The sequence below is a fragment of the Cystoisospora suis genome (genome assembly GCF_002600585.1).
Source record: "Cystoisospora suis strain Wien I chromosome Unknown contig_1698, whole genome shotgun sequence".
NCBI lineage: Eukaryota > Apicomplexa > Conoidasida > Eucoccidiorida > Sarcocystidae > Cystoisospora > Cystoisospora suis.
In genome coordinates this window covers 24,085-47,153 of record NW_027154498.1, presented here as the reverse complement: position 1 = coordinate 47,153, position 23,069 = coordinate 24,085, and the positions used below count along the sequence as shown (strand labels likewise).

The window sequence follows — 23,069 nt, the reverse complement described above, 5'->3', positions numbered from 1 at the left end:
ACAGGCAGACGACCGGAGCGAAGAAACAATCGGAGACGCCTGTGTACGAGACAGTGTACGGCATGCAGAAGCAGCGCCGAAAGCGGCTGCCGTGTTGGATTGGCTCTCTCGACATGGGCGCGTCCTCGTCGCCCGTTCCCCTACTGTTGTCTGACACGCTGTCCCACTTGCCCTGTCTCGTCTTTTTCTCCTCCAATCTCGATGTCGGTTCCGTTCCGCTGCGGGAGGCCTAAACCTTTTTACTGCTCCGGCCCATCTCAAAACGTCGCCGCAACACCCGCCAAGGTCTCGATTTGAGGTCGGATTCCCGCTGTGTCTTCTGTCGCATGCCGCTGTCGACGGGCAGTGCCAGCGATCTAGAGTAAAGCCGACTCTTCTTCGTTTTTTTGTCGCGTAGTCTTGGCCGCGCCATTCTTTTTACCACTTTCGCCTCCCTCGACATGATTCCTCAACCAGCATCATGTCACCAACGTCGCCGGCAGCTTCTTGTGCGTTGTTTTGCCGACTGTTTTCCCGACTCAGCCGGTGACACCTTCTTCTTTGACGGTAGCTGCTTCTTATTCTTTGTGCTGTTAGCTCCTTGTTCTCCAAGTCTGTCTCCTTCGTTGCCACCCGCAGGCTGCACCTACTCACTGCCCAACTATCCTCCCATATTTTTCCGTGGCACGATACCCAGACTCGAAACTAAAGGGCGGCCTCCCTGATGAGACTTTCGGATATTCCAAAGCTTTTGTTGGGTTTGTTTCTAGTCACAGGCACTACGATGCGCTGCCATAGCGGCAACCGTTGACCAATGGGACGCCGGCTTCTGGTATTAGCAACCGCAGCGATAGGCTGACACGTGGGACTAACGGCCCGAGTAAAGTTTTTGAGTTGACTTGCCTCCATGATGAAGGTAATCCATCCTATTTTTTTCTTTGCAGTGATTAGTTTGTCGAGCTCTTCCTGTCCAGGTGGAAAAAATGGTTTCCCTTACCCTGTGGCCGGCTACATCGTGCTGCCGCTCTTTTCTTTATTGTTCTCCCACTCCCTCTATTCGGTCCGCCTTATGTTCACTTGCTTCTGCTTTCTGCTGTATCAGAATATCCATCACGGGACACCGGCTTGGCCTGTTGATCCCGACTTCTCTTCTTGCAGTCTTTTCTTCTCGTTTCTCTAGAGTGTGGTCTCTTGTCTCACCTTCTCTTGGATGCGTCTGTCTCTATCTCCTTGTATCGCCGCTACTAACTTTCTGCAACAGACTTCTTTTCCACTCGCCTTTTATTGCCTCGGGTCCTTTCACATGCTCGATGCTTCAGCAGATCATTATCGTACTCATTTTTCTTGCTTTAAGATGCGCAGCGCAAGTGGCTGCAGCCACGAGGTTCGGGGGTCTCCACCAGGAGGACTTCAGCTTCAGGTCGGAACAAGGAGGACCGCAGAACCCTCCAACCGATATTCCTTCCCTCACTAAGGGACCTCATGAAAATACGCGACGCGGCGTGGGCGCGTACCGCGAGTTACCAGGGTGCATTCACTCCACAGTGACTGATCATGGCGGCAAGGAAGTTGGACCGTGTGATTCGTGGGAACCGAAGAGGACAGAGTGCCCATACTGCGTCCCATGTAGCTCCGAAAGTCCTCAAGCCAGCAAGAATGCAGACGAAGTACAGAGGCGCCCTCTGTGTGCTTCGTCTAGTTCCAATTGTGAATTGAGGAACGGGGTTTGTGGTGTGAGCAGAACAACGTCCACAGCTGGGTCGCCATTCACGACTCCTATACAGTGTGGCCAAAGCAATTTTGGAAGCTCTTCTCACAGGGCCCGCGTACTTTCTTCCGTCCGGGATATTGATGGCGAGTCGTCTTCGTCGTTTTCCTCTTCTCATCAGACCGCCACCTCGTCTTCTCTGGTTTCTAATGCGACCCAGTCTTTTTCTACTAAGGCAATCCAGTTCTGCCTGGAGTTCTTTCCCTGCTTTTCAAGTGATACCTTTGTAGGCTGCGCCCCACTCGCTTTACCTTATGCTCTTATGCTTGCCTTATCCAACAGATGTCTCTACACGTCGCAGGTGTCTGGTTATCATGTTGCCAGGTGTTCCTGCATTCCACTCCAACTACTTCTTGAGCTTCTTGGTGCGGGTGAGTGTGTTTCGTCCGTTCCTTTCTCAAAAGCTTTTAGTAAGGGTACCCTTTCGAGTGGCAGAGGAACGGAAGTTCTGAACGCGTCTTCCTCGCCTTCCGTCGCCGCGAAAACGTGCTACGACAAAGCCCCACATCGACTTGTTGAAGCTCCTCAAGACAGACTACTGACGTTCAAGAAGGAAATTCCCCTTTGTCGGTACCGAGAAGCCGCCCCGTCTTCAACGCACTCTCCTCTTTTGTCTCTGCCCTCTTCCTGGTCAGCTCGCTATTGCCTTTCTTGTCTCCAGGCTGGCAAGGCGGAGGACAAATCTGACGAATCAGGTCGGCCGGATACTGTGCCATGCCCGGGCGACCCCAGCGACGGCCTTCCAACTCTTCATGAGATCAAAAGGCCCGAACGCGTGCAGTCAGGCTCTTGGCCTCTTGATCCAGGTCTGCTTGCGACAGAGGAAAAGAGCAAATCTCGGCTTTTGTGGGGTCAGGGAACCTCAGAAAGGAATGAACTTCTTTCTGAAGAGGACCGTTCCCCTGGTGATGGCATTGCCGTAGAAGACAGAGGTTTCGCTTCACGTCTTCGGCTCTTTGTCGGCTTGCTATTCGTCCCTGTCAAGTCAGTCGTTTCTCGGTCAGCCTGGACCCGGCTTCTCTCCAGAGAGGGCATTGAGGGAAGGTTACAGGAACTTCAGGTGTCGCGGAGACGACTGCTAGCGTCTCTATGTGTGTCGATTGGGTTTTTGCTATTGACAGCAGAGGGAAGAAAACTCTCCGTTGAAGGCGCAGCTATGGGGTTAGGGGCTTCTTTCTTCGGTGCTCTGTACATGCAAATGAGTAGCAAAATAGTGAAGAGAATGCAGGGTGTACGAAGCGCAAACCAACGACAAAGGGGACCGGGGCAGACGGTGAGCGCAGGGGTGGCAGGGGCTCAAGAGGGAAGCTGCGCACAACTTATCAGTGAAGCAGATGCGCAAAGAGCACTTCCGGAGACAGACGCGCGAAGATCAGACGAGGGGAGCCGAGGAGAAGGAAGAGAGAACAAGGAGATGAGTGAAAGCGAGGAGAATAGAATGGAAGCAGACGAAGGTCATCTGCTCAGCCCTAAAGGAGAAGAAGTCGCCATACTGGATACCTCTGCCCTCGAATCTCATCCGGAATGTATGAGAAGAAAAAAGAAAAACAAGGAAACTTCCTGCCAGTTCTGCAGGGTCAAAGAGAGAAGAGACCACAGTAACCAGGGGAACAATGAAGAGAGACAAAGACTAATAGCAAGGAAAGGAGATGGAGGACGCTGGGGAAGCAACCTAAGTGTTGAAGAGGGCAACCGTGTTGGGAAAAGGGTAGGTTCCGGCAAAGGCAATTTTGAAGTGGGGCTGGCGTTGCATTCGGCCGCCGTAGCGGCCGCTTTGCTTTCACCCCTAGCACTTTCCGAGCATCTTTGGCGTCTTCATCGGCGCACGTACTCCTCTTTCGCGGGTTCTTCGCTGTCACCTTTTTTTCTGTCCTCGTCTTCTGTTCTACCCCGGGCGGCTTTTTCACCTCTTTCCCCTTTCTTTGTCCCTTTTTCCGTCTCCTTCTCTGTTTCTCCCCCTTCAGATTCTCCTTCGTCTTTTTCACTTCTCACTCTTCTTCATGCAAATGAACGGAAAGACCTGTGTCTTTCTCTCGGTCTTCTCTTTCTCTCTGGGCTTCTTGCAGCCGTTATGCCCCTGACCTCGTATGTTTGCTTCCGGCATCTGTCTCCACTTTCTTGTTGTGTGGTTGGGTTTCTTAAAAGCTCCAGCCAGATTCTCCTCACCCCGTTGCTTGCCCGAGAGGGGGCGCCAACTCCTTCTGCCGCACTGGCTGCAGGGGTCTGCTTGCTAGGGTGTGGGGTTTATGCTTACGATTCGTATTGCAGAATTGTAGACTGTGAGGCCGTCAAAAACAGGCAAGCTGAGAAAGGTGTGTCTGAGGAGGGAATTCGTCGTTCTTAGGACACCTTTACTGTCGGGGATGTAGCGGGGGCATCCTTTTTTCAAACTCTGAGGAGCTGCGGTGTACGCGTGAATGAGAGCTCATTCCAGTGTACGTGTAACCCCCGAAACCGCAACAGTGCAGTTGTGCTCGCGCCCGGAAGGGCACAAAGTCCCAACATGAAAGCAATAATGCAGTTATCCGTCTGTAGAGCTTCCTGACGTCGATAAAGCTGCTATGCACAGGCGGGTTGGTAGAGACGGGGAATACGCAGCCCTCTGCTCAGCTAAGCAGAACCCACGTGGTCCGTAGTGTACTGAAACTGTGCCGTATGCCTCTTCCGATGGTTCCGTTCTCTGTGGTGGGCAGTGGTGTGCAGGGTCTTTTCAGTAAGGCCGTAGGGCAAAGGGCAGCGGTGATGAGGTGCAGAGGACGGCGAGTGCCGTAGTATTTCTGCAGAACAGAATTCTCCCTAGCAGTTCGGTTGCTGGCGATCCTCTCTCTTGGAGTGAGAAGAAAGCCGGGATAGACTTCCCACTAAATCCCATGTGGTGTCCAGGCTCCAGCCATATGTTTCTAGCAGTACATGACAACTCAGCTATTGCAGACGAACGAACAACATGAAGTGCAAAACGTGGACGGCAATCGATCCGGTTTCAATGCAGATCAGACGTGAATATTGTCGATGCTGTGCCTCCCCTTACGGTGGCGCAGGCGCTGATGTGCTGTCGAGGTCAAGAGTGACCAAAGTTCTGTGAGTTCAGAGAGTGCGAGCCGCTACAGCAAAACTCGCTGTCCGTACGCAGCGCATTCTAGGCGTCCGTCAGGAGGTGGTGTGTTGGCCAAAACTTTGAAAAGAATCTGAAACTGGAGCGTGCTATCTCACCGGCCTTCCTGCCTCGCTGAGCTCTCGAAGAGCAACGTGGGCGTCCTACACTGTTGCATCCCGTTCCCTACGAACGAATTACGGCTACAGAGTGTAAATTCCATCCCCCGACGCGCCCGACTACGTGCCACTGTGCCTAGTCCGCGGCCATGCGGCACAGCAAGACAGTGCGTACCTACGGACGCATTCCAGTTCCAGAGTTTCATACTCTGTCCAACTCCCGACGCGCCCGACTAGGTGTTACTGTTCTGATCCGCGGCCACTTGCTAAGTAAAGCATTGAGTAAACACTGTGTGGATCGCGTGCTGTTCCACGGACGTGACACGGTTCCAAGCAGTACTCTTGCACCCAACTGTAGAACTCGCCCACCTGGCGCAGAAACTCACCCATGCAGTCACAGTTTTTTTAACGTAATGAGCACCGATCTCACAATCGCAATGTTGTCAAGGACTGTCTTACCACAGTATGCATACCCAGAGTAGACTGTGAAAATGAAGAGCCGATGTACAGAGTTTATACTTGATTCCTCCCTTGATGGGGAGGAGGCGTCCCGTGGCACACACCCATAAGCAGGTGTAACCCGCCGGGGCTTCAGACCAGCAAAGACGTCCGTACCTTCGACCCGTGCTTTCTACAGAGTCACCCGCAGTTGCGGTGACTGTAAAGCCCCTGAATAGGAAACTCCGACCAAACTGGTCATCGTGACGGCATCAGGATTCACCAGCATGTTGTCCCTGTCCCCACGTCCCTGGTGCCATGTCCTCTCCAGCTTGCCGCCCGGGACACTGGTCCGCAGCTGCTGTTTCCTCAAACACTTCAGCCTCTGCCTTCCCGGTTGTCACCCTGCTTCTTTCTAGGGCCTGGAACAGCACAACGACTCGCCTGCCATTCTTGTGCTTGTTTCGTTTTCAAGAGTAGCAGTCGTCTTCGGCGTGCCTCAAGTTGGACTAGTAATTCTCAGTGGTGGCATTTGCACAAGAAGCCGCCGAGTACGGCTAGCATGACGAACCGCTTGTCGCCAAAAGCGGCGCGGGCGTCCGGCTCTACAACAAGAATTTTGCCGTTTTTACCACGTGGGTTCCGAGCCACGAGCCACAGAACGGGTTTGCAAGTTTGAAAAATTCTTCACTGGGCTTGGCATCATCTTGGAAGGCTCGGCACATCTGCTGGTGGACCGGAACTCGCCAGCAACCAGCAGGGTAGCAGTGACACTCCATGTAACCTCAGAGCTGCGCTGTCCCGCTGCGGCAACATGCCCGTGGCGTCCCGAGCACTGCAGGACTGTTGTCGAGGTAGTTTCGCGCTCAGTGAGGCCGTGCCCACTCAGGTAATACATGGCGAGTGAATGATAGAGAGGAGGCGGAATCAGCACCACAGGAGATTGCCGATCGCAGCAGGCACAATGCAGTGTGTGAGGCCTCGATATCCGTACCACGTGGAAGGCGAAGAAGCTGCACCTGCGGCTGGGGCCGGAGTGTGTGCAAATGCACGGCTCCCGCGGGAGGGGATCGACGGAGGCGGCGAAGACACGCCCTTCGAAGAAAAACAGGTAGGATATATACTCCAAGTGCACTACCTTATTGCAGCTGGTATAGCGCGCTTGCAGGAACCTCGCGGCGGACGTGCTTCGCGCGAGCCGGTGACTCCCCCCAGAGCCTGGGAGCCGCTCAAGCCGTCCCCGAACACACCTTTCGGCTGTCGCTAAGTTCGCGTCTCGATTCGGAGGCGCTAGGGAGCTTCCAGCCAAAAAGCCGTTGTACAGAATCGAAAATTTTCTAGCTCACCCTAGTAAACTGCTGCAGCCGCTACCGCCATCTTCGCTCGAGGTAAAAAGCGATATATATTGGACAAGTCACCGGCTTGTTGGGAGACGCGTGCCAACGGCTGTACTTACCGCTAACCGTATCCACGTTTTGACACCGATGTCAAGAGAATGCTGGACGCACCCTCCACCGCTGACGTGAGCTTGTGAACTTCTGTGCGGCCCCTGGGTAGTCTCCTCCAAGCGTTCCGAGTGGTCTGAAGGCCTCCTCGGGTCACTTCCGCTTCATGCCTTCTCTCGAGACAAGCGAAGCTGATGCGGTCGTAGAGGGACCCACCCACCATCTCAGACAGCCATACACCTCGTGTAATGCATCCCTGTGACTGAAACTGAAAATCTTGTAGTGATTAGTCTAGGTGTAGCGGCGTATCCCCTTACCTCAAATTAAACCATAGGTCGTCGCAGCAGGCCAATGAGAACAGTAGGCTGGGGCAGCGTAACAAGAGAGAACCAGTGGGTTGATCTGCATGCTGCTGAGCGGGGGATGGTGACGGCCGAGAGCGATCGGCTAGCGAATACGCCCGCGTACGCCCTTGGGAAAACGGGAGCGACGCTCCAGAGAAAAGTTTGTATTTCCTTGTAGTGTTGCTGCCGTGGATTCCAGCGCCGAAAGGGTTCGACTCCGGTAGGCCTCGCAACGAAGGAGCGAATCTTTTTTTTGAGCACCGGATTTTGGGCGGTCATACACGCCGGAGTTCTCAGAAGGGATGCAGTCTCTGTTTCGAGTGACGAGCAGCCAACTGCAGTGTTGGTCGGAGATTCTTTGTTTCTGACGGATACAGTTTTTTTTTTTTTTTATGGACCGCCTCCCATAGCGCCGAGGTGCTTTGTCCAGCTAGCTGGAAACAGTATTCCGTGGGACCCTCCATTGGCCCTCGACTACCCCCCTGTCGTAGCGGTCACCAGTGCATCGACAGTGGCATTAGGGACAGCTTTTTGATCAAGTGTATGCTTTGGATTTCCTGTGTGACAGCCTTGACAGAGCTCTTCGCAACTAGTAATCGGCCTATCCAAGCAAGCTCTCCCAGTCAGACACGTGACAACCATGGGCTGCACACAGTCCACTGCAAAAGTTCCCGAGGCCACCCCGGAAGCGGGTGCCGGACAAGACAAAGCTGGCGCTGAGCAGCAGGGAGCGGAAGTGGTCCCCGGTGTAGTTGTAAACGCTGTAGATCCGCATCAAAGCGCTGATGGACAGCACGGGGAAGACAGCGCAACCGCGGATACTCCGCAGGATCAGCAGCAAGAACCGGCGGAGTCACCACCGCCCGAAGACACCACAACAGGCAGCAGTTACGTGCCTCCTCCAGGAGGCCGGACGGGGCACTCTATGGCCGGGGGCCCGCCAACGAATCTCGCGGAAGTGCCTGGAGAGCCTGCGGGCCATGGTAGAGTCGCACGTCCTGCCGTGACTCTCAAATCTGGTGCTGTCTACGAGGGACAATGGAAGGTACGAGGGCTCTAGACTGGACTGAATTTTCTCTTCGCTGTAGGAAGCGTAAATCTGGTCCCAACTTACACGGATGCAACATGCGCAGCTGCAGTTCGGACATTGTTTCAAGGGTCCCGAGTGGTGATACGCAGCTCTGAGATGCACTGTTGTATTGAAGTTCGCTTGTGGGTCGACAGAGTGGATCTGTGCTTCCACTCGCTCCGATTCCGCCAGCTTTCAGCGCGGTGCCGTCGGGCTGACTGGGACCGTGGTTCTATGGACGGGCTGACGTCACAGTACGTAGCTCTGAATCCTTCACGAAACTTGCGGATTCGTCCGTCGTGATGAAGTTTCTGCGCAAATTGGTCACGGGCGCCTCTGAATAAGCGTGCCGAGGGTTACTCTGCTGAAGTTTCACTCACGTCTCTTCTGTTTGTGTCGAGTGTAGTGGTATCTAGCTCTGTGAAATGGATGTGTAGAGCACCCGTGTACGTGTCTTTGAATTGTTTGTGTGGCCCGTTTCTCGGATCCCAGTGTTTCTCCGAGTTGGAGTATCATTCCCTCTGGTATTCGGCCCTGAGCGCTCTTAGGCAGAACCGCATGTTCAGCGGCAATATAGCGAAGTCAAAACATGCCAGTGTTTTTCACTTGCCAGGCAGTTGTCCGAAAGAGGGGCTGTCTTCCGCGGCGTGCGATGGTCCGGCGTGCAGGATCCCCATCGGGACGGGAAAGGAAAGTTGACGTGGCCAGAAGGAGAGACTTACGAGGGAGACTTCAAGAAGGATGCATGCGATGGACACGGAATCTGGACGGATGGAAAAGGGAACACATACGAGGGCCAGTGGAAGGACAACAAAATCAACGGGAAGGGCAAATTTACTCACGCTGACGCCTCTATGTAAGGACCTTCTAAGCTAGACATGTTGCCTGAGCCTTGCGTGGGGCTGGGGTTCCCGTTTGTTCCGGGGTTCGGTCTAGCAGAAAGGACACGAGAAGAAAGGACTGTCATGCACAATAGACACTGTGTTCGTGGCACCCCTACGGGTTCATTCGAGCAATAGTACTTAGTTGAGCCTGTCAAGAACGGTGTCCATATTGCAGCAAGGCCTGCGACGCTGGTCAACAGAGAGAAGTGCGACACAGTAGGAGAGGTAGAGTGCAGCTGTCGCGGTTGCTCCCAGGCCGGTTTGTCGGGGCGAGGTGGTCTGTTAAGCCATCCTACACAACGGCTGATCGTTAAGCTTCGTTAGAAGAGAGGAAGAGCCGGCCAGTTTGACCACTGGCGGTGCGGTCTACCGGGTTTTTGTGAAGAGCGTGAGGCTTGTAGGTGACTGTGTGTGCATACAGGTACGAGGGAGAATGGAAAGATGATGCAAAGCACGGAGTTGGTAAAGAGGTCTGGGGTGATGGGACAGTCTACGAAGGCCAGTTTTTGTAAGTCAGCAGGGGAAGAGTGGGTGGATATGTGGTTCACCGATAGAGTCCGAAGTACCTCTGGTGTGCAGGGGAAAGTCGACTACATATCTTCAAGAAATACAGGTCTGGTGGTACCTACCGGCGCCTCGGGTGTCTGTGGTCCAGCGTGAGAGTGGGCACATGAGAGTTTTTTCTCCGTTCCTCACCACATTGGAGAACGCGGCAGGAGTGGGCAGCTCCCTCGTACTGTCCTGTATTCGTGACGCCAGAACAACGTGTCTGTTGTTTCGGGGTTCGGTGCAGTCGGAGTTCCTGCCGCGGTTTCCATACTGTGCCACAGAAAGACACCGGACAGTTAGGCGGGACATTCTTGGTGGTGTGCCAGGGAGCAAGTGGAGCCACCGGGTGCAGCGCCAGCGTTTGGGCGTGGTACCTAGTTGCCATTTTATGCTACAACCGTGGCGGTACTTCCTAGAGATGTGGAACTGTGAAGTAAGGCAGGCGACATGCCTTGCTATCTAGATATGCTGTTGCTTTCAACGCGTGTGTGTTGCTTGCCGTGTGACAGGGACGGGGAGAAACATGGCAAGGGAAAAATCACATTCCCGGACGGAGCGCACTACGAAGGTCATTTCGCCCATGACTTTTTTGACGGTAAGGTCGCGTTGTCTGCGGAATTTTCGGTTGCTGCGCGTTGTTCCTGCTGGCCCAGAGGCAGGAGTCTGGCCCCAAGGCGACTGCTAGCGGAGACGTCTTGACATCGTGTTTGTATGGACTGACTTCGAGGACAGTCTTTTCTAGATGTGAACTTCGTATCACAGCGTGAAGCAGCCGATTGCTAACGCTGGTGGCGGCGATGCGAGTGCAACTTGAAAACTTGTTTATGGCAGGCGAACGTACCGGTGTGCGCTGTGGCAGGTGATGGGGTTTACGTCTGGCCAAACGGACGCACCTACACGGGACAGTGGAGCGAGGGATACATGCACGGCAAGGGCGTGTACACGTGGCCTAAAGGCCAGTTCTCCAAGTACGAGGGCGCGTACGACAAGAGCTCGAAGTCTGGGGCAGGCAAGCTGTTCCTGAGAGACGGACGCATCTACGTAGGAACGTTCGCCAAGAACAAAATGGAAGGTGACATCGTGGAGATCTCGCCTAGCGGCAAGAAGAGAAAAGGAGTTTGGCAAAACGGCCGACACGTCAAGTGGGTGGAGGGCCAGCAGAAGGTTGAGCTAAACGTTGAGGAGGATGACGACGACCAGGATGACGAGTATCAAACGAGTGCCTTCTCTAATCCGAATCAGTATCACGACCTCTTCAAGGTAAGCCATCGAGTAGAACCCTGACAAGCGCGTGCATGTGCTTGCGGGAACGGCATACAGAAGATCGCGGCTCCCTTCCACATAAGAAGCATGAAACGTCCGTGATTCGTGCAACTGTACGGGGTGTCCCCGCCCCCACTGGCAGCTGTATCACGTGCGCGTGTGACTTACGAACACACGTAAATCTGCTTGGCTATCCGGGCAGGCTCAGGGGAATCGCCGCACCAACTGAGTTGGTGCGGCGTGCCCTCCCAGGGGGGTGTATTAGATATGTGGACAAACGGTGTTTGGACAGGGCTGTCCGAACACCGTTACCGTTTGTCCACATATGGTCGGCGGGGTTAACAGGTTTGTGACCGTTGTTGTGAAAATCGACAATCTCATGGTTTCTTGCAGGGCAAACAGAAGAAGCGCATGCAGATTGAGGGCGGTGTGCTACACTCAAAGGCTGGGGTTGCTCCTACGTTCCACGCCCCTCAGTCTTTTAGACTTGACCGCGGAGGCGCTGACGCAAGCAAGCCTGAAGAGACCACTAGTGAAGTTTGTCCCGACAAGCAGGGTAGCACCACAGAACTGACTGGAACGGAGCCAGCAGAGCATGACGGGGCTGCGAGTGATGCGAAAGCACCGGAGGATGACGAGGCTGGAAAAGACACGAAGGCGCCGGGGGAGACGGACGCCGCGTGAGGTGCGCCATGCTGTGGCTGGATGGGTCCCGAAACCGTCTTCCTGATTGAGCAAGGGAGGCAGGAAACGTCTGTGTGGTTCTATCAGATACGGTAGAGCAGCGCGGGAACTCCCTCGGGACACACTTCTTTTAACTGGTGACACGATGTATCTCCGAATATGTAGTGCCGCGCTGAGCAAGTTTGTCAAACAGTGACACGAGTTGTCCTTGGGTTTTGTGGTACAGGGCGTCGGTGAAGATGTCACCATCTTCCGGAATCACTGCACCAGTGTACCCGGGACGTGGGGGGGGCTGTAGCCTCCCACCCGGAGGCGAAGCCGTTTCAGTTCACCTCTGTCGCAGATGTACTGCTTGTCACGTGGAGGTTCAAATTCCTGGAGGTGCACGCAAAGAACACGGCCGCTTCAGACAGACGCGCAGACAGCACGCCGCCACTAGTGTTGTGCGACGTCTAACGTAAGAAGCCTCTTATATCCAAGATGCTTTTTACTTCGTTGCACACGCGGAAGTGTCGCTGCGTTGGCCTAATCCGTTAGGGTTGCACGCTAAACGACCCCCTGGTAACATCACCGACAACGGCGGCCCGGTTGAGTCTGTATGCGTGTATCGGGGGCCCGGTTTGATGTACCACCGAGGCGGGAGACAGTCAACGCCCCGATGAGTGGCCTCCCCCCAACGCAGACCAACCTTGCAATAAACTGTCCCATCGGAGGTGAGAGAAAACTCCACTTCAAGTGTTTTAGAGAACGCTTGTCCGGTTTACGAAAACCGGGATGTAGGGGTGACAGTTGTGGCATGTGAAGTTTTTAGCACGAAGGAGACTTAAGTGCCCAAATAGCCACTCGACCACCGTCGTCCACTGACGCAAGTAGAGCTTCCGGTTCCTGGAGGTCTTCCGACTTTCCAAGCAGCACTGCAGTTGAACACCATATGCAAGGGGAGATTACGCGGAATGCCTTCCCCCCTGTGTGACCATTTACCGGCGAACTGCTTCGAACTGTACTCCGCTACAAAACAGACGCGACTGCGAATCACGCGCAGATTCTGCCAGACTGCAGGGAGTGTGTTGGCTGTTTTCAGCGTAAATCCGCGTGAGGATAAAGCTAGCATGCACCCCAGAGAAAGATTCCAAGACACTGCACGCGTTCCCACATGCCTAGTGATGTGCGAGACCATTAGAGTTTGTTGCCGACACTACAGGGAGTCCAGTTAAGCAGTGCGCGCAGAAAAAGGGAAAGACGGTGCAGTTGATTACTGGGGATGCCGGGCTAGCCAACTGTAAATCCTGCGAACTCTCGAGCGTGTTCTCAAAGTGTGTGTGCACTGAACCCAATGAGCCCACCGTGACGAACCACGAACAACGGGCACCTATCACTGTTGTTCCAGCCGCTGCAAAGACACGGAGAAATCATTGTCAAATGCATTTCGCCTACTCGGCTGGGCGAGAAGTGCCAGAACACTAACCTTGTGATCTCCCTTTCGCATGGGGGGTCGCGGGGTTCCAAACCGCACAATTGATGTCGCTGTAGTGCGCGTTTCGCTGAACGAGGACCACTCAGAATACGCACAATGGAGGTGCAGTCTCGGGAGCCACAACTCCTGCTCTCTCCGCGTAATGCCCCCATAGCTCGCAGTGCATACCTCGACAACTTCGGTCACTTCAGTTGGACGTACTTCACCACTGCGCACATTTTAGTCACTGCGACACCAAAGGGTGCGCGCTAATCACTGCGGCAGATAGAGCACGTTTGAATGACTGCGACGCCACCTCAGTCCTCCACGACATCACCTCAGTCCTCCAGGACACCACCTCAGTCCCGCGACACCGTCCTCGCCTTTGCAGCATCCCCAGGAGTCGCATGCCTCTTCGCAGATCTGGAAGATACAGGCGCTACCGCGACATGAGTGGTTCTGTCTGTGTGCAGTGGAAACTGTTGAGCGGGTGCTGGCCGGGGTGCCTTCAAAGCTTCTGTTTGCATCACTTCGAACGGTACACAGGCAAGGCAATCAACTACCCCAGACCATGTGGACTCGTACACTCTGATACCTGTATTTCAGCCACAGTAAATGAGTGCCCGTGCACGTACACAAAAGAAAGAAGCTACCATATCCCCCGTACAGAGCAGGCATACAAATAACGTGGAACAAATGACAGTAAGCTGCAATGGCACGTCGTCAGACGGTGTATGCGCGGCGGCTATCGACACAGCACAGCCGAATACTGCGCCGACGCTCTCGCCCACCATTAGAACCGAATGCTCCCAGTAAACGACACGTCAACCACTTTACTTCGGAACAGAGGTTGATGAAGTGCTCAAGCGGGCACCGCGTTGAAGACACCTCAACGACCTTTCGTGCAAGGCAAAAATGGATGGTATGTCCTTCGCCAGGCGCCCTACCCGTGACGAAAGGCTCCACGAACCAGTGGCCTGTTGTGGCTCAGATCTTCGCAGTAACATACCTGGCACAAAAGAAGCGACCAGCTGGCTTCGTCAGCGTCTTCGTCGGAACAGCCAAAAAAGCGCAGAGAGTTATCCCCACTCGCCTGCGAGGTTGATGAACAAGAGCACACACCTTCACAGGGGAGGTGAGGCGAGAAAGTTATGGAGTTCCCTTCACCCAAACAGTCAAGAAATCAGCGAGTCGGATAGCCCGCAAGCACACCGGACGTGTTGGTTTACAAAAGGACTCAACTTGAGTGTGTCCTCACAACTGACCCCACCGATCTCTCACGCGGGTGTCAATCGCAACGGAAAAGAAAAGCTCAACCACTATGTCAAATCCCTTCACATCTCAAGGACCGTGGCTCTGACGTGTCTGTTAGTCTAACCCTTCTATTTCGTCAATTGTGGGACAAGCGACGCCAATTCCTGCAGGAAGCCTCCAGACCTGTAAGCCTCCCATATCTGGTGCGGGTATATTACTGTGATAAACACCGACGACACGACGACTCTGAGTGAAGTGAAACGTGGTCAGCGTACACACACACACTATACCACCCGTGCACAGGTCCCGTGGGCCGAAGGGTTTCTGAGTGTTAGCTACTTCTCGTTCCTATCGCTTGGCCGTGAGCCTACTGCCTGTGAGCTCGATCGTGCACGTGTCTCTGCGAGGCGTCCCTGTGACGTTCTCACCGTTACGATTACATTCAGGGTGGGGTGCCAGTCGACGAAGTAAACCGGTCTTTCGTGGTACCCGGCCAGTAACGCCGCCTGTGGACGCCACTGATCCACTCTCTGTCTGTTTCTTTCAGCCTGATCCCGCTTTAACATCTCTGTCCTTGTTTGCATTCTCCCCTTCTTACATTCTATACTGGCAGTCGGCACCTCGTCACTACCTCGGGTCATAGTGCTCTTGGAGCATTTGTCCAAGCTGTCCGCGTATGTAGCAGGCCCGCATGCGCCCACGCTCCCACCCGGACCCCACACGACAGACTGCTTAACCGACAATAAGCTTTCTACCGTTTTCACAGCTGGGTCTGTGTCTTCTGTGTCTCCTTTCTTCAGTCTCTCTCCGCTGTCGTTCAAATCGTCCGTTTCTCCCCCTCCCAGCTCATCAACGGACGGCTGATTAGACAAGGCTTCTGAGAAAGCGGCCGTGGGCTGGGAAGGGGGAAGTCCGTGAGTGGGTCCCGGTCCGTCACTCTCGCCGCTCAAGGGCGCACCCCGAAACATTCCCGTCACAAACCAAGGGGGAAGAATCCGAGAGGAGATGGGCGTTGCAGTGTTGAGGCCACCAGGAACAGGCTCGGCTGTAGTGGAGTGAGCTGCTGCCCAAGGCGAGGACGACGTCACTGGAGCACAGTCAGTGGACTGGCCGTTTTCTGCAGACGACCCACATGCCGACGAGCCGAGCGTAGATTCGTTGTCCTGCCACCCGGTTTGCCCACCGGAAGATTCTGTCTCAACGGCGGGACTAATACCTGCAACAAAAGTACAGATGAAACGATGCCAGGACTCGCAGGGATGCAGACGACCCTGAATGTGTTCGACCGAGAGTCTTACGCTCCTTCTCAAAGAAAGGGTCTTCAAGAACCCAAGACGAAGGAGAGAGAGGCAGCCGAGCCCTCCAGTGCCTAAGCTACCTACAGGGCTGATATGTTTCGACACGCAGACACGCGCAAGGCAACCCCGACACATGTGTACAGCCCAGCGCTCTCCTATGGCCGCTGACTCTTAATGACACAACACACAGATATTACCAAGATATAGGAACGCCGCGAGGAGCGGAAACTCCCGTCACATTCCAAGCAAGCCCAATCACTGACGCGATCGGCAGTGGCAACGCCATGAACCTCAGTGGGGACAGGCGGTCGGACCCTGAAGTCGAGAGTCATGTTCTCACGGTAACATTGTAGACCGAGCAAAGCGGCGTGTGCAGTCATATGCGCAAGCGCGAACCGTCTCGGGATTAAACAGTGCCTCAAAGAAACTCACACGTCCATATTCTTAAACTGCGGTCATCGGAACAGGTCGCTAAGCGGCTTCCTAAGCGGCTGAAGGCCACATGCCAGACCGTGGAACTGTGAGCGCGTACTACTTGCAACAAGCCCCTACAAGACACATCAGCACCCAAAGCCAAAACCTGATACAACCTGCACACTAAACACAGAGGCTGCTATGAACTGACAACGAACAGGAATCCTGACACGGTCGGTATTGTGTGCGATCCCTTGGATGTTCTACTCAGCTGATGAGATGGAAGGCACACGCACATTAGGGACCTCCCATGGTGAAAAAGAGTCACACTCTTTTATGGCCTGTCATTGTATGAGCCAGCGGAGAAACCGGACCACTGTGGCGAAGCCAGCATGCAGCCCCGAGCCCGTCTACCTCGCACACAGCAAAACACTCAAACAGCCTGTCTTGAAAGGAGTGTAGAACGAGCAAAGATCAAGACGATCGAAACCACACGGCGAGATGTCAGTTCACAAGTGTACGCTTGCAGACCCAGAGGCATCGCCAGGTGCGGACAGATCTCCTGACTGAGAAGGCCATCAGAACGGAGAAATACACCTGACAGCAGTAACAGGCGCGAAGTAAACGAAGAATAAGCGTACGACCCGGCGAAAGTGACCAGCAGGCACGACGTGCGGAGATTCTCCGAAATCCTCGGGGGCAAAAGGAAGCCTGGCAAATCTGCAAAGCTTCCTGCTTACCTGACCGCCACGAGGTTACACGGCTGTAATCAGTCTCATTCTCTCTTCCACGCGACAACACCCTCGAGAAAACTCACCAGTCAGACTCTCCGTCGCGTATCCCCCATATTCGAAAGGTATCGTCGTACGAGGCGGACACACATATATCTTGACGAGGGTGCCATTTCACGGCTTTGACATCTGTGAGACAGGCAGAGAGACTGGACCAAAACGTCAGAACTTAGGCAAAAGAAGGACTACAATCTTATAGCTGCTGATTGCTTTACACCCCTAACCTGGAAAACGTTACCGACGGAAGTGGTTACATTCACTATGCGCACACAAACGGATATACGCTGGTGTGAGAGGAAGTGGCATGCAATCGCAGGTCGAGGCTGGAAAGCGCCCACCGAGGCCTTGCTCGTAGGAGAGCGCAGGATGTACCACCGGACGATGGCGTACAGAGCTGGTGTCGATCCGTATCTACGGCGTGACAGTTCGTCTGTCCGCACAGGTGGAGCGGACACGCTGCAGCCGTCCACTCTGCATCGTACCCTGCGTGTGCCCGCTAAGGACCGCCGCAACGTAAAATACTCCCTCGTCGCCATCGCCAGCTGACACAAGCGGTGGAGGCCACTGACGATCTTCGAGAAACAAACCGAGCTCTGCGTCCTCTTTCTTTTCCTGTTGCGTCTCATAAGCGACCTGGGCTGTCTGAGCTGCGCTGTCTGGTGAGCGGCAGGGACTGTGCTGTTCGTCCCCGAGCGGACTCGGCCAGCGACACGTCGTCATGTCACCCCCGGTATTTTCATGAATCCAGATTGTTTTGTCTCGGCTGCACGTAGCTAAGTACTTGCCGGTGTGGCTCCAGGCAACACCCTTGACCTGCGATTGCATAGAGAACACGATCATCGGTACACACTTACGCAAGGTCATCGACCTACAACTTCCCGCTCCTTGCGGAGAGACTGACGGCGGTAAGCCTCTTGAAAGCGACAAGACTGCACCAGAAGCATCGCGAAGCTGCCCTGGCCGACTAGCGAAGACGCGCAATGGAAGAAGGACCGGAAAGCGTTCCTCACTTGAAATTATACACAAGGAGACCACAAAGACGTTCACATACGAGACAACTCTTCCCGCACTCTGTTAGGCCCTGCAACTCTATCAGAATTTCACACATGTCAGCTCCGTACAGGAGCGCGAAGATCCGCTTCTACATATATGTGTACGTGTGTGAGCCGTACTGTACCTCCCAGCGTGCATTGGAGTCTGTGCGGTACCATTCATAACAGCGAACAACAAAAGAGCTTACAGGTCGTGCTGTGGGTTAGAGACCATGCAGGTTTCACATGGTGTAGCCATCGCAGGGGTGGTAGCACTGCCGGAGTGGTACGCTACAGACAGGTAAGTGTATGAATCCGCCGCGCACTTTAAGCAAGACAGAACCGAGCATATGGAGATGACTTCTCGATTACACAGACAAAAACACCCGTGCAAAACACAAAAAATGCGGGTGAACATATATATATGTTTTATCAGCTATGTGCACAAGGACAGGTGCAGAAACTGTTGTTCTGGGAGCACGATGAAAGGTACCAAGGATCCATGACATGACGCAAGACTTAGACTGAAACAGGCCGTGGCTGATCCAGTCGTGATTTTGGGCAGCACGCACATCCGTGGCCTAGAGTCACACCAGTTTGAGCCCCCGCTGCTACTTGCAGTCACTTAAGCCAAAAAAGCACGAGAACAGATTTGTTTGGCGCATTGTATTGCAGTGACAAAGGTATTCTTAGGACCCGGGATCAGCCTCGTCTGAGAAAAATTTCTGACCTCGTGTTCATGACCCTCAATGACCTGGACTTGAGTGAAGCGGTAGGGACTCCGGTAGGATTCGGCAACGTTCGAGCACCACAGAGACACGGTTGCATCGAAGGAGGCTGCAGCCAACCAGAAACCATCTGGGGACCAGGCAACGGAGCGCAGAGTCCTGGTATGAACGGTGGCTGTGTCTACAACGCCCTGTAGCAAACACAAGTCGTCAGCAGAAAAATGCCCCAGGACAAAAAGTCTCGGCCAGCCACACTCAGTGTGCAGTTGTTACTGCTGCGTTCAAGCCAGCTGTATGTCGGTCCACTGACCACTCAGGCATTCAGCGTATGCACGGAAATCCTGTATGTAAGTATACACCTGCGTATCCACAACGAGACAGGGTTGCCTACGAGGTACAGACTACTACTCATGCACCCACAGATGTACAAGCTGTGTACTGCCCGAGCGAGCTCATCAACATACTACATGTCTTGCCATGCATGCGCGTCTTCTCCTCTGGCTGGGTACTGAATATGTACGTATACTTACACGGTAAGAATTACGAGCCAACACGAACAGCCGAATTCGCATGCTCACTAGAAGAGACCGCATACCTAGTCGAACACAGAACGAAGCGCGCGGTTTCAGAATTAGAAGCCCTTCAACGCCAGTCAGTACGTGCAGCTGTCATCAGAGGACACGGAATGCCCACACGGACTCTACCCTGTTCGCGTTCCTCACGCCTCAGCAATCCTCGAGAAATAGAAGCGAGATCTACGCTGTTGCTCAGAAAAGTTCAGGTCAGTGAACAAAGCAGGTTCATTTCTAGCGGCCTCGATGGAATAGTGTCTGGTTGCCACTTCTGGGATAATGTATTCGTACTAAGTTCTCGGAGCGTTCGGAGAACCCCGCCGGTATGCACTCATGCGCCTTACAAATGCAGAGCATCGTTCATGTAGGAAGAGAGTCGAGGACAAGTGCCTGACTTCAACAGGGACTACAATACACGGTCAGAGCTGTCGAGAATCACGCGGCCACAGCTTTTAACAAGGCATGATCACACAGATTCTGAACAACCCCTGTCTCCTCCTTGAGCAATCGAACTTGTAGAGCGCTGTGAGAGCCACTACAGGTCCGATCTCAAATCTAACGTAACCTGAGTATGCCTCTCTCGCGGGCAGCGGTCGCGAGGGTGTGCACGCTTTGCTGGACCACGCGAATACAATTCGCACCCGGAGTAAAAGTCTCCAACCTGCCCGTCGATTCTTTGCATGTCCTCCAGAGAAGACACTGATTTGTCCCTGCATTCATTCTCACCAGCAATACCCACGACCGCCTTTGTCCCCTCTTTTTCTTCCTTTCTGCGACGCCGTGCGAAGAATCCAACTCCCGCGTGAAAGACGTCTCCGCGGCTGTGGGTGTTCCGGGGAGAACACAAAAGTCAACGACACCGGCATAGTTCCTTGTGCGTATCAGTACACAATAGTGTAACTCCCATGTTCATGTCAGGAAACGCGACTCCACACAAAGACTCACAAGATGCCCTGGAACGGTGTATAGTGTACACGTACGTTCTTGGCCACAAACTTGTGAACATGCCGATCACGACGGAAGAGGCAGGGAACAAAAAACAGGAAGCCCTAGAAAGAGAAAGCGATGACGCGCCTTCAACTCGTGCTGCTTCTACTACAACCGGTGAGTTTGCAAGGGAGAAGGGGAGACCGGTTCCCGAGAGAGATCAGTTCACTCGCGCTTGAGGAAACGCCTGGACGGAACCGGTGTGTACACTTGTCACAGACAGTGAAGTCAGCACCTGACCACACACTCCAAAAAAGCGGCGGCAGCTCTGAGCGTCAAAAAAACGTACTTTTCCTCAGTCTTGGGTACACTAGTCAGCGGTCGTCCGCCACTCGCACTGATGAGCGGAGGTATCGGGTTCCCCACAACAGCATACAGCCACGCCCTGCTTTGCCTCGCAGCCTCCCGCTTAAACAAAGGCATACGTGTCTATGGACACACACAGCGACGTACACGCATCACATTCAGTTTTGGCCCTGTAAACCTTGAAGATGACTCCACTACCCCACCGAGAAAAACGGTTAACTCTCTGCTTCAACGAAAGACCAGCTTCGTCTCTCCTCTAATTCCTGCATGTTCTCTTCGTCCCCTCGCGAGCCTACTTGCATGACTGGCGAAGTCATCGTCGTCCTTCGGATGTGATAGTGCGCTCGGCCCCCACAAGCAGATCCGTCTGTCGGAACCGCATGTCGCCAAGAGGCCTCCATCTGGCCGCCAAGCAGCTGCCCAAGCACATCCTACGTGACCTCGAAGCTTAGCAACGCGCCGGAGTTTCCATTCGCGCGTCATCGCGAAGAGAAAGGCGGTCTTAGGACAGAAAGAGGGCGACGTGGAGATTATGTGGACAGAAAAGAAAAGAACGGGAGCGGAGGGAACGACAGAGACACGAAGAGGAGTCAAAGAACACACGGGAAGGCGCCAGCAATAGATGCCTCTCAGGAGAGCGTTGCACAACGACGTGTGAGGTGACGAGGGAGCACGAGGCAGAGGGAAACGTCCAGAACAGCCCAAAGAAAGACAGAACAAAAGCCCAGGTGAATTAGTGTCAAAACGACGTTTGAAGGACGTGGGAAACAAAGTCTCCGTCCTCCTCTGCCGCTATGCAGCGTTGACTGCACACCGGTGACCATGGCCCCGCTCCATTCTCGCTGTGGCTACAAACGGCCAACAGCAGGGAGTTCCACAGGAGTAAGGTGTAAAAAAATGACAGCAGGAGCAGTCCCCTGGATAGCGGAAAACGAATGAGGGGTGCTCCTGTCTCGCGGGAGCGTGGGAGACTGGAGGTTGACTGTGATCGAGAGGTTTCACTGTTACGTTGTGTACCATGTGTTCCTGCTCGTTTCCCTACCTGCGAAGACCGCTATCACTGGCGTGAGAGCGGTACGCCGAGAAAGAGAAAGCACGTGTTTTTCCTGCCCAGTGCAGTGGCGACGACTCAGGCTAGCCACCACCACGGAAGCGACAAGGCTACAGCACTATAAAAAGACAAACGCAATTTTTCCTTCTCGAATCTCGCCCCGGCGCATGTTACACCGTGAGCAGAGACGGAGGGGCACCGAACGTTCAGCTGGCTGGACGTCGCGCGGCTTACTCGACACCTGCTGGTCGGGGGAGGGCCGGTTACATAGAGCCGGCTAGTTTGTAGAAAAGCCGGACAGAGGAGCCGACAAGATGAAAGTGACGCTAAGTAAACAACAGAAAGGAAGGGATCTCAGATCGAAGGAGCTTACCTGCACGCTTCATGAAGGGGACTGCGTCTTCGTTCTTCGTTCGAACCGTGCAGGACAGAGCGGGACAAGGAAGCCACGGAGCAGTACTCCTCAATTGTACTGGTGTGCCGGGTGTGCCCGAGCCCGACTCCTCTGCATGCAGGGGGTGGCGCAGTGGAGTGGTCGCTGCTGTCCCGGGTCGCCTAGTGATGCGCCTTTGCTGCTACAGGAAGTCGTGAAACAAGTGTTTCAAGGAACTATTGAAGTCGGTGAACCACACCAGGGACCCTCCTGCCGTTCTCAGAGCTCTTGGAGACCTGTGTCTGTCCTAGGATTTCCGGTTTGATCTACCGGCAGCGTGGCAGCCAACAGCCGGCTTGCCCTCCGCCCCAACTCTGTCTCAAGACCCGCAGAGGTCCTGCCACAGTTGCCCTGCCGGAAGATTGTTCCGCTGTTATCCATGGCACCCCGCAGAACGTGACGCTTGACGCTCCAAAGTACGGTCTACCTGGTATCTGGCTGCTCTGTTGGTCAGCGTGACCGTGCGGAATTTTTTTGGCAGCCGCGGAGAGCTAGCAGCTGGCGCGACCTGCATGGACGCATGTACTTCCGTGTTACTGTCAGGATATGCGAAGCGTAAACTACTACCCGAAGTCCGATAATCCGGCAAGTTCAGGGCTGACATTAGGGCGAAAGAAAAGTCTTTTCAGAGGATTCTGCCAGCGCTTCTCTAACAACCGCTGACCTCCTACGGGAAACGGGCCATACCCATCAGTTTGTTTTTCCGTACAGTGTCCTGCAACACTGGATGAAGTTACCGGCCAGTATTCAGCCTGCGCTCTGTTACGTTATCCGATGTGACTGTTAGGCACGAACTTGGTCCGCGCTGGTTGCAAATGTTCCACAGCAACTAGATGCGTGGGCAACTCGCCGTTGCACCGCGCGCTGAGTCTGGAGAGTAAAGTCTTTCGAGAGGGTCTATTCGACAGCAGCCGAGACGTGTAGGAAACATTAAAGAGTTGTTACGTCAGCCGTTTCCAGAGGGCTGGGCTTTTATGGTACGCTGACACGTCTCTTGATAGCGCGAGGTACCGGGCTATTGCACCGTGCAAGCAACGCGAGGACGCTGCAGTTTAGTCGATGGGGGCCTAAGCTGTTTGACGCACCTTAGCCATCGCTCTGTCTGTCTTGTCTTACTA

General features: G+C 54.2%; 3 protein-coding genes across 3 annotated transcripts; 2 read left to right on the top strand and 1 right to left on the bottom strand.

The window, feature by feature from the left end:
- Positions 1–197: 197 nt before the first annotated feature.
- On the top strand, positions 198–4,905 carry CSUI_003761 (uncharacterized protein). Its single transcript, XM_068063956.1, has one exon. The coding sequence runs from the start codon at positions 963–965 to the stop codon at positions 4,089–4,091; it is 3,129 nt and encodes a 1,042-aa protein (XP_067924070.1). The 5' UTR covers positions 198–962; the 3' UTR covers positions 4,092–4,905.
- A 2,456-nt stretch (positions 4,906–7,361) lies between these two features.
- CSUI_003760 (morn repeat-containing protein) lies at positions 7,362–12,346 on the top strand. The gene is made up of 6 exons (XM_068063955.1): positions 7,362–8,229; positions 8,922–9,109; positions 9,559–9,645; positions 10,196–10,281; positions 10,546–10,946; positions 11,343–12,346. The coding sequence occupies exons 1-6, from the start codon at positions 7,825–7,827 to the stop codon at positions 11,631–11,633; spliced, it is 1,458 nt and encodes a 485-aa protein (XP_067924069.1). The 5' UTR covers positions 7,362–7,824; the 3' UTR covers positions 11,634–12,346.
- On the bottom strand, positions 11,701–21,877 carry CSUI_003759 (wd g-beta repeat-containing protein). Its single transcript, XM_068063954.1, has 10 exons — positions 20,764–21,877; positions 19,901–19,995; positions 18,605–18,793; positions 17,326–17,656; positions 16,870–16,972; positions 16,071–16,186; positions 14,769–15,556; positions 14,096–14,179; positions 13,099–13,174; positions 11,701–12,547 (listed from the first exon to the last, which is right to left on the bottom strand). The coding sequence occupies exons 1-10, from the start codon at positions 20,948–20,950 to the stop codon at positions 12,441–12,443; spliced, it is 2,076 nt and encodes a 691-aa protein (XP_067924068.1). The 5' UTR covers positions 20,951–21,877; the 3' UTR covers positions 11,701–12,440.
- Positions 21,878–23,069: the final 1,192 nt, after the last annotated feature.